The sequence below is a fragment of the Agrilus planipennis genome, unplaced genomic scaffold (genome assembly GCF_000699045.2).
Source record: "Agrilus planipennis isolate EAB-ADULT unplaced genomic scaffold, Apla_2.0 scaffold35, whole genome shotgun sequence".
In the NCBI taxonomy this organism is placed as follows: Eukaryota; Metazoa; Arthropoda; class Insecta; order Coleoptera; family Buprestidae; genus Agrilus; species Agrilus planipennis.
Genome location: NW_020438957.1, coordinates 1,880,461 through 1,891,058, shown reverse-complemented (window position 1 = coordinate 1,891,058; position 10,598 = coordinate 1,880,461). Strand labels below are relative to the sequence as shown.

Genomic DNA, 10,598 nt, shown 5'->3' with positions numbered 1-10,598 from the left:
TATCTCGTAAATAGTATTTATAAATACAAAAATTATAATACATAAATGAGTCAGTTATTGAACTAATTGTGAAATAAATTAATATTGCATATACATATAATACAGCATTAATTTGTTTTATAAGTCTTTTAAAAATAAATTGGGATAAAATCTCAATCCTTCGATGCAGTCATCCCTGCAAGCTACTCCATACTCTTCACAAGTCAGAAGTCTTTCTTTTGCTAACATTACAGATATCCCTAACAATTTTGCCAATTCCTCTGCTGATAGTGACCCCTTTTCTTCTATCTTTAATTAGAAAAAAAATATTAATCAAATCAAAACGATAAGACAATAATCTTCTCAGTGCAGCTTGTACTTAAAAATTAATCATGAAGATGCTTTTTTGAACTGCGTACAAAACGTGGCATATTAAATTGGTCTTATTAAAAGTGGAACTTAATAAATTATCTCAACTAAACACGATAAAATACTGTTACTATTCCTTAATAATGACAGTGCCTTTTCTAAAAACTTTTGACAAATGTATCCTATTTCTTTGTAACACTTTTCATATACATAAATTATCTATTTATACTGTTCGTTCTATTAACGTTATAGTTATCTGATTTTATTTCTGTTTGAGTAATAATAAATAGCAAATAACAACCATATTTTCACTTATCTACGAATGCATTGTTTGCTTTTAATTAATAGTGGACACAACATTTCTACTTTACACAAACAGAGTGGAAAAACTCTATGACGAGCCAATGATTACACAGACCTAATTTACTTTACAATCAACAACTTTACAATATTTTTTTGCTTTATTGTTTTGAAATAGTATTTATATCTGATAATGATATTATGTCGAAATTGGACTTAATATTCATTTAATGTGTAAAGAAATTCATTAACTCAGTAAATCAATATTATTATAAAATTACGTTTTAAAACATTTTGTGTGTTTGTCCTTACTTTTAAATTAATTTAAGGGAACAAGCAAATACTAATACTTACTAATTCAAGGGTGTTATTTACGACGTGTTCATTACTGAGAGATGCCAATCTCAAGACCATAACACCAGACTTGAATGTGTGCAATTTTAAGTATAAATTATGTCGTTCCATTTGACGACATGAGGCTAGAAAATCTTCTGGTGACAAAAGTTCCAAACCACGAGCTCTGTTTACTCTACAAAATGCGTCAATTAAAGGCAGGAGGCCCCCTGCATCCTCCAAAGGCTGTTTTACTATTTCAGACACTTGAACAGCCAAATTACTAAAATACTGATCTTCTGTACTAAAAGTGTCCCTTGTTACTGGGTCATCTATTCCCAAGCTAAGCAAATAAGACTTAAACTGGACAGTTTCATCTTCTGTTACATTTCCTTGTTTTTCCTATATAAAAATTCTTTTTAATACCATTATCACATAAAAAATTATTATAATTACCCTTATCTTGTTGGATATTAGCCGGCTTAGCTGTACCATATCTTTTGCCATAGTCATAAGTTTACTGAGATCTTGAAATGCAACTGAAATACTTTCTTTTGTGGCTTTCTGTTTTTCTTGTATGCTTCTTTCAATTCCAACTATACCAGTTCTTAGTTTGATACTAGGCACTGTAACTATTTCCCATTTTTTTAGGCTTATTGTTTCATTTATATGGCCGACAATATCTGTTCTATAGCCTTCCCTAAACGATAACTTTATAAAATTAAAAGTACTCCTAACTTGGGGGCCTTCATTTTTATCTAAAAACATGGTCATCTTTAGGTGTCTTTCCAACCCAGTAAAATAACAAACACATATCATAAAACATGACATATTCATCATACTAGCAAATTCCTTAACTAACCTGAATGGGGTTCATTTAAATACAGAATGACTTTTCTTGAACGGGAAAAACTAAATGAACTACTTTCTTCTTCAGCATAAATAACAAGTTTTAGGGATAATGAAAGACATATCTGATTCAGCGTTAATGCTTCACGATGGCCCCACAATAAGCGATGAGAAGTAAGCATTATTTCTCCCCCTTCAAAGGAGGTCTGAAAAGAAAATTGTCAGACACATTAAAAGCCATGTTATATTAGTATACCTTTTGATGTCCATCATATAAACGAACATTTTGCTCTCTAGAAATAACAGTTTCGCTTTCTTTTAAAGTTGGAGTAGAATATTCAAGTCGATCCATTTATTATTGAATTATTGAGTTTTTTAATAACTATAACCTAAAAGAGCATCAACATAACCTTAAACGTCACCAACGTCACCTTACGTATAATTGTATCTAATAGAGGGAGCTAAATAGCGCTCTATTTTAAAAATTAGCATTCGTTTTGAATTTTCGCCTGATTATATTTTTTATTATTGCTGCATCCCTAAACAGTGGCGTGATTTGTACGACCTAAATTCTTCTTCAAAATATAGGTTTTTTAAATAAACTAGTTCTTCCCCCGACCATTTTTATTGCTCTATATGACGTAGTGTCGGCCATCATTCTTTTCTAATTGTTGCAGTTGTCGGCCATCATTCTTTCTAATTGTTGCAGTTGTCGGCCATCATTCTTTTTCGATTGTTGTCGCATTGTCACTGATGTCGGCCATTATGGTTTTTTAATAGATGTATAGTAATCAATGATTAAAATTTAAAGGAATTGTTTGTAAATAGGTATGCAACACATCGTATACTTCAGCGTAAGAAATAGCTGATACTAACTTTCATTTGCGTAATACTACTTTGTCCTGTGCTGACAGCACTCATTTCTTTTATATATGTTCTGGACATCTCAAAAATCAATTCATTATTGATTTCGTTTAGACCTTTAATAAATAAAAATAAACTAGTGTGTTAATTTGTTTTATTACGTGAAGAACAATCAAAACATTCTAGAGGAATTACAGTTTAATATATAGCAAATAAAAATCAAACAGAAAAGTAGCTAAGGAAGTAACCATTTCTTTTAATTAAATAATTAAAGCTAAAAATTAATTTATGTTGCTGACCATTCCATTTTTTCTTCGTTTTCCTTAGCATTTTGTTCGGCGTTTTGAGTCTGATTGGTCTGTTCTTGGTTAGAATGTTTTTCTTTTGCCTCCTTGTTTTCTTTTTCTTCTTTGGGAGCTGCAGGTTTAGGAGCAGGTTTGTTTATGATTGGATGAACGAGACTATCAAAATTATTATGTTCCTGACGTATCTGGTTAACCGTTATGGGGGGCGGAACGTGTTTGGGAGTACTGTTTAATTGATTTCTAGCCTGGTCCAGCCACTGGAACGATTGAGATATTCCTTGTTCAAGCTTCTTAGCCTCGTCATCCGTAATGTGACCATATTTGGGATCCTTGGATCTAATTAAACACAAACATGAATAGATCATAAGGAATTTAAAAAGAAAAACCAGGCAATACCCACGCTTACACTTTATAACTACTCACTTTATTTGTTCCAATACTTTATTTCCAAGCTGAATGGATCTTCCGTAGTCATCTAGTACAATGGGTCTTAAATCTGCTTCGATACGCCGCTGTTGAATGGGTTCGCCTTTGCTCTTGAGATCTACCAGTTTGTCCTGGTACACTTGGCGGTTACAGTCTTCGCCTTCTTCATAGAGCCAATTTTCCATGTCTTCCAGCTGACTTATCAATTTCGAACCATCCGTCTCTAACACGTAGGGAGCCAATTCGCCTTCGCATGACAATTTACCCCTTAATTCGTAGACGTATTCTTCCAAAGCATTACGAGCATCGGCTCTTTCTTTTTCTTGTTTGTCAGCTACGAAATGCAAAAACAAATTGTTAAGCAATAAAAGTAATTAAAAGGATATTTAAATATAAAGAAAATAACAAGCATGTACCTGCGATCATTTTGTATTCCTGTTCGGTGTACTGGTTAAGTTCAACTTGGGAAAAGCCAGAAGTGAGAGATTCAATGGGCAGTTCAATGCATTTCACCTTCTTCTTCTTTTCTTTTTTTTCTTCGCCTTCCTGTTAAAAAAAAAGAGGCTAATAGAATAAAAAAATAAATTAAAAAAATAAACGTAAACATTTAACGCAATAAACCCGTTACAATCACATTTAATTTTAAAATGAAATTATTTTGTCACATGAAATAATTTTTATTGTTGTGTAATTTTATTCTGAAAAGTATTTAGTATAATTACTAATATTCTGAGGCGTAGCTTTTACCTTGTATTTCTTCAAAATCGAATTGGTTGAGTGCGCTATTCGGAAATAAGAAGCAAAAAAATTTAGCAGATATCTTATTAAAGTTACTAATCCATTAAAACCAGCCGTTACTTATAATTCTATCGCAAAAAGTCAGAATAAGCAATTCACCAAACATGCACGAACATTACTTTCTTAATGTCCAGACTGTCGCAACAGAGCACCCCCTTTTTGTTTTTAATCAGAAAAAAAATATCTACAATAAAATAATGATAGAAAATGTTATTTTTGGATGTTTTTATAGTAAGCAAATAATTGATCAATTACTAGTGGAAAGACGCAAACGTTTTAAAATTAATTAAAGCAAATGTAGAAATATAAATGTACTCAAGCCATAATTTTGTATTACTCATTTTGACACCGAAGTTAAAAAATTCGTGTTTGACAATTGAAAATAAATAAAAATGAGATTGAGAGGGTGCTCTTGTAGCGAGTGCAAGGTGCTTAAGCATACCCGGCTGAACCAAGCTGAAAGTCTCTTCGTCCAGCTGGGTGAGCCTACCTCTGGTGCCGTTTGGCCGCCTCCGGGGCTCGAATCCACCGGCATCTTCTCCTCCGCCTCACCCTTCTTCTGATTCTGCTGCTGTTGTTGACTCTGTTCTTCCGGTTCTTCAGTGTCCACAGACTCTTTACTTTCAATTAACGAAGCGCTGGAGATCGTCATGATACCATGGATGTTAACTCGCACTTTCACCTTGACCTTCTGCGGTTTGCCATCAGGTGACGGATGAACGTCTTTCACGATCCACGTGCCTGCAACAAAAAAGATACATTCACTTACCAAAAATGAAATGTACATAAAATATACATATATAAATTTTGAAAAATATAAGAAAATTACCAATATTTTTGTCTGGATAAGGTAAATTGCCTGAATACATAGCACGTAGGGTGAAAGGTTCTCTTCTGTAAAACGTAAGCATTTTTGAGAAAGGAGTGGCATGATTGACTGGAAACACTTCGATTTCTCCTGAAGCTTCACCTTCTGCACTGGCATCCCACAATACCGTTATTGGATAAGTCTGAAAATCGTCAAAATTGCAAAAATTTAATTTTTTAGATATATTCAATTTTGGAAAGGTTAAAATTTTTGCTTACTTACCTGAACATCTGTCACGCTGAATTCTCTGACTCGAACAGCAGGTGAAAGCATAGCGCATTGAAGGGCGCAGCCTCTGCTAACTGCTTCATCCTGGTTCAAAGTGGTGCTTGCAGACTTATGAAAGATCTTCTCAATGAGCTGTTTGATAGCTGGAATTCTAGTCGAGCCCCCAACGATTTCAACACTATGTATTTCTTCCAATTTCAGCCCTGAACTCTCCAAACACTGACGTAATGTGTTCTCGACCCTCTGGAACAAGCTTGCACACATGGTTTCCATGTCGCTTCTTTTCATCTCGCTTCTAACATCTTTTTCTTCCATGAAGCATTCAATAGCCAAAGGCAATGTTGTCGAATTAGCTGACATTTGCTTTTTAAGCTTTTCTACCTCAGCCAGGAGTCGTATAAAAGCCCTAGAAATTTTAGACAAGGTTGATACATTCTACAATCAAATAAAAACGAGAAAATACCTTTTATTCAATGTTGCATCTACCCTGTATTTCTGATAGAATTCTTTACAAAAATGATCTGCTAAAATCAAGTCTATGTCTCTGCCGCCCAAATAAGGGTCAAAAGCTGTCGCAAGCATTCTTAGTTTGCCTTTGTGAAAGGCACATGCTGCTACTTGCAGTGAAGCATGGCCCCAGTCAACAAATATAACATTTCTGGGTTTTTCTTCGGGTGCAGGTAAATCCTGTTTGTAAATGCCATAGTTTAGAGCAGTTGCAGTGGTCTCATTAAAAAGACGTAGGACATTAAGACCTGAAATACGTAGGCTTGTATGAAATATTAACATATTAGCCTGTTACTCAACTTACCTGAAATAGCTGCTGCATCTAATAGTGCCTTTCTTTCATTATTGGTATAATAAGAAGGAACAGATATAACACAATCATTCACTTGCGTTTGCAAAGCAGTTGCTGAAGTTTCTTTCAGTTTTGTAAATAGCATAGCCAAACACTGTTCAGGGGAGAAAATGTGTTCTTCACCTAAATAATTTACCTAAAACGAAAATTTATTTGTGAATATACTGCCTTTGAGTTACTAAGATTCCCTACGAACCCTTATACCAATACCACCATTATTTGTTTCAATAACTGTAAATGGAAAATGCTTTATTTCATTTTGGACATGAGGATCTCGAAACTTTCTACCAAGAAGGCGTTTTAAACCATACACTGTGTTTTTCATGTTTGTCACCTGTTGATTTTTAGCAGCCACACCAAGTATTCGATTCTTTCCAGAAAAGGCAACATATGATCTGAAAATAATTATTTTTTGTGTTAACATTAATTTATTTCTGCATAATAATCATTATCTAATAAATGTTAAGTAAATAATTCACGATTTATTCCAAAAACCAAATATAACTACAATAAGCAAAAGTATCTACCTATTATGTAAAATGACTGTGTATTATGAAATTAACAACTGGCAGGTAACAAATTACAAACCATACCTACATAAAGAAGGTACATAGATATTTAAAATATTGATTTTTATTTTATATTGATATCACCATCGATAAATTTACTGCCTCAAGATTTTGTAATTGGGTTAACATTACAGAGTTTATTTTTACTTCTGTTGTTAAAATACGTCTGATTACAATATAATACATTAATGTAATTACAAATAAAACCCAAAAATCTAAGAAGTACATTCGTAATTAGTATTTTTTTCTCAAGGACTGCAAATCGAATGACGAAAAAAAGTGAGGTTGCCATGGCAAAATAAAAATGTGCTCCATACTCATTTTTTTTTACAGATGCACTTCTAATATATAAAATGGTTAAGAAATTAGTTAAAACAACTTACGGGGTAGCTCGTAAACTGTAGTCATTTGCTATTGTTTCAATTCCTCCGGCTTTTGCCACCGCAACATAGCACGATTCATTACCAAAGTCAATACCTATTACCGACATTGCAGCCATGATTTTCTAATTTTCAACAAAACCAAATGAGGAAAGGCGTAAACCCACAATATAAATGCTCTTGGAATGATATAATAAATTGGTAATTACTTAAAAACACCTTTTAAATACTACCGCACAAATACCACAAGAATACTCTGTACTTCAATGACATATCCAAATGTGAACTTTCTAGTTCCTTAGTTTTGATCGGAATACCAACTTACTAAAACAGGAAACTACAGTTTCTAGAAAATTCGGGAACTTTTCGAATCAATGTATGTATTTAAATAAAAATCGAACAAACTGCTATTATTATAAATATTTTTATTTATAAATTACCTCCAAATTTGCCTTTTCATTAGTATACATAAAATAGGAAAGCAAATAAGTGTAGATATTTCTCTATAAATAATTATTAAAATAAACTGCATATACAGGGTGCTCCAAAAATATCATTAATAACGAAAGTATTCTCAAAATATTACAGGATTTGAAAAACTTCTCTAATAAAATAATAAGACAAGTTAATAGCATGACTAAATAAACACCAATTTTAACATTATGTTTAGTGTTATGAACACTATTATCAGAAAAACATTATCGACTAACATAATACTGCCTAAATGCAAAAAGTTTTTTTGATGCAAATGTGTTTTTTATTAAAAATAAACAGTTATTAAAAAAACTAAAAAAATGCTTTCCGAGGTTTTACTGACATCAACAACCCCTAGAGAGTTTATCAAAGTATTTTTGTTTGTATTCTACAATGTTGACATTTAACTGAAACGTTTGAAATTTTTGTAAATAGTAATTCCTTAAAGGAACAAAAATGAATTACATTATATTGCATAAGTGTTTTAAGTGCTTTTACAAAACTTTATTCTGAAAGTATAAATAACGTTTAATCGCAATGGATTTTCGCCCAGCTATGCCCGCGGAAAATGAAACTACGAAAGAATTAACTGTAGCTGATTTTCAAAAAGCATTATTCGAATGGTATAATAGACGCGGGTTGCTCAGTGATCTTCGGGCCCATTTACGGACCCAAATGGTCAGTGCCTTAAAAGATACATCAATAGAACAATGTTTTACATCAAAAAATATTTCGCCGAAGATGCAAGCTATTAATTTGCTTATAGCTGAATTTTTAATGTTGTACAATTATCACTACTCTTTATCAGTGTTTAGCACAGAAGTGCCATTTGCAAACGCGTTAAATTATGTAAATACAGAAAAAGCAGATCATCATAAAGCATTCGATGAACACGACGCTATAGACATCCTCGAAACTGTGGGAATATCTCAAAATACAAAAGAAGGTCCTATTATTTTAAAAAAATATATGGCAAATAATTCCGAACCGTTATTAATGCACATCTTAAAATATTTGATACACAAATTAGAATCTGTATCTGTTAGTAATGTCAATATGAAGTTAAAAGAATTAGCTGACAATATAGATAAAAGCAAGTGGGAAGATGCTTTTAACGAATTTTTTGTAAGTTGCGACTTAGACGAAGAAAATTCGAAAAAACTGATATGTTTGATAGAAAACGTCTTCGAAAAAGAAATCAACGAAATAAAGAAAGCCCATCGTTTAGAAATGGATCGAATGAGATCTGTATTCGAAGAGAAAGAAATTCTTTTAATGGAAGAACTTAATAACGAAAAGTCGAAATGGGAAACCGAATTCAAGAGTTTAAAGCAAAAACTAAACGTCGTACGACAAAGAGAATTACAAACTTTACACAGACACGTAACCCATCTCGCAGAATTCGAGAAAACGTTGAAGATAAAGCAGGAAGATTTACTGAATCAGCAAAAGAATATCGAGGATAAAGAACATCGTCTCAATGCATCTTTCAGAAGACTACAAGAAGAAAGAAAAGAAATGCACGAAATCAAAGAAAAATTGATAGAAGAAAAGAAAACTGCGTCCAAAGTAAGAAAACTATTGGAGAAGGAGAGACTGTTAAATAATAATGAATGCCCTATGGTAAAACCTATAAAGTCGTCCTCTTCCCAAGAAGGAAATACTGAACTAAAGCAAGACAGTTCAAAACTGCTCAACCTCTTATATTCTAAAGACGAAGTAGAGGACATTGCAAAAAAAAATGAGAAACCCCCGACAGTAAAGCACGAAAAGGAACAAAAAAAAATTATCGACAAATTAAAAACTGAAAATAAAAAGATGCAAAGCGAAATTGTAAAACAGAAGGAAAAGATTCAGGAATTGTCTTTTAAAATATCAAACCTTATTTTAAACACCAAAGGGATTGTAGTGCCCTGTTTAGCAAATTCTGGGGATCACAAGCAAGGTATTTTTTATATCATCTATATATATATAACTACAAAACTAACTTGCTTCTTTTATTTCCAATTATATCCCGCTTTCGAGTCATTATGTGTATCATTTATATCAATCCTTCACCTTCTTCTCTCATCAATTGGCTTTTTTGTTTTATTTTTTCAAATTATTTTATTATTTCGTATTTTCCTTTTTCACTTATTTTTGTCTATATTACATCTACTTCTTATCTGCCCTTGTTCTCTACTAATCAGGTATCAATCAATCAATTTGCTTATTCTACTTCTCATTTTTTACAATTTTGGGATATCTATCTTATTCTTTCTCCCTTAATATTTTTTTGGGCACGTTCGTGTACCAGTTTTAATCCTTAATTATCTTTTACATTTCCGATTGTCGTCTTCTCTTATTTTCTTTTTTTAAAAACTTTCCTCAAATAGTTAATTTTTTAAGAAAATGAATGATCAGGCTGTAGTTTTAGAACACGGTAAGAAGATTCATGGAGACGAAACTTTAGAAAGCGTATTTGTTTCCAAAAAACATCCAGAAGACGATAACATGTCCGAGCAAGTGATCAATGTGGCTAGAGAATATTTGAACCAAATAAAATGTGACAATGTTCAAGTGAATAATAATTACCAACAAATTATGTCAATGTTTAACACAGCAAAGATGCAGAACAAATGAACAAGGACCTCAATACTGTTTTTAGTCTATCTTATAAAATCATATACATACATTACATAATTAAAAGTACTTTTTTTATTTAAGACATTTTGTTTTCATTTCCTGTAGTAGTAGTATTTATTAAAAAAAATGTTACAAAAAAATACCCTAAAACCACAGGCGCTTATCATTTAAACCAACTAAAAAACATTCTTAAATCTTAAACCTTTACCTAAACATTTAAAATTAAACCTTTGCCTTCTGTTCTTAATATTTTTTTGTTTTCTTTTCGTACTTTAATTTCCACACCCTCTTCTTCACAAGACTCTCATTTCTTCTTCTGCATGTTCTACATTTTCTCTCTTCGTTTTTCAGCCAATATTGGTTCTCATTGCA

General features: G+C 32.2%; 3 protein-coding genes across 6 annotated transcripts; 1 reads left to right on the top strand and 2 right to left on the bottom strand.

The window, feature by feature from the left end:
- Positions 1-9: 9 nt before the first annotated feature.
- On the bottom strand, positions 10-2,267 carry LOC108744774 (vacuolar protein-sorting-associated protein 36). The gene is made up of 5 exons (XM_025975058.1): positions 2,087-2,267; positions 1,844-2,036; positions 1,438-1,739; positions 1,003-1,383; positions 10-288 (listed from the first exon to the last, which is right to left on the bottom strand). Exons 1-5 carry the CDS (start codon positions 2,180-2,182, stop codon positions 118-120), a joined length of 1,143 nt encoding a protein of 380 aa, XP_025830843.1. The 5' UTR covers positions 2,183-2,267; the 3' UTR covers positions 10-117.
- Positions 2,268-2,833: 566 nt separating this feature from the next.
- Positions 2,834-7,433, bottom strand: LOC108744853 (heat shock 70 kDa protein 4). Of its 2 annotated transcripts, none has more exons than XM_025975082.1 (10): positions 7,131-7,433; positions 6,375-6,573; positions 6,131-6,314; positions 5,783-6,074; positions 5,314-5,725; positions 5,053-5,233; positions 4,666-4,964; positions 3,842-3,971; positions 3,423-3,759; positions 2,834-3,335 (listed from the first exon to the last, which is right to left on the bottom strand). In XM_025975082.1, exons 1-10 carry the CDS (start codon positions 7,244-7,246, stop codon positions 2,981-2,983), a joined length of 2,505 nt encoding a protein of 834 aa, XP_025830867.1. In that variant the 5' UTR covers positions 7,247-7,433; the 3' UTR covers positions 2,834-2,980. The 2 variants fall into 2 exon arrangements, with proteins under 2 accessions (XP_025830867.1, XP_025830868.1); XM_025975083.1 differs by having other exon boundaries at positions 4,714-4,964.
- A 526-nt stretch (positions 7,434-7,959) lies between these two features.
- On the top strand, positions 7,960-10,306 carry LOC108744778 (oral-facial-digital syndrome 1 protein homolog). 3 transcript variants are annotated; one of them, XM_018480691.1, is made up of 2 exons: positions 7,960-9,546; positions 10,005-10,111. In XM_018480691.1, exons 1-2 carry the CDS (start codon positions 8,139-8,141, stop codon positions 10,025-10,027), a joined length of 1,431 nt encoding a protein of 476 aa, XP_018336193.1. In that variant the 5' UTR covers positions 7,960-8,138; the 3' UTR covers positions 10,028-10,111. The 3 variants fall into 3 exon arrangements, with proteins under 3 accessions (XP_018336193.1, XP_018336192.1, XP_018336191.1); XM_018480690.1 differs by having other exon boundaries at positions 7,962-9,546; positions 10,018-10,306; XM_018480689.1 differs by having other exon boundaries at positions 7,965-9,546; positions 10,012-10,306.
- Positions 10,307-10,598: the final 292 nt, after the last annotated feature.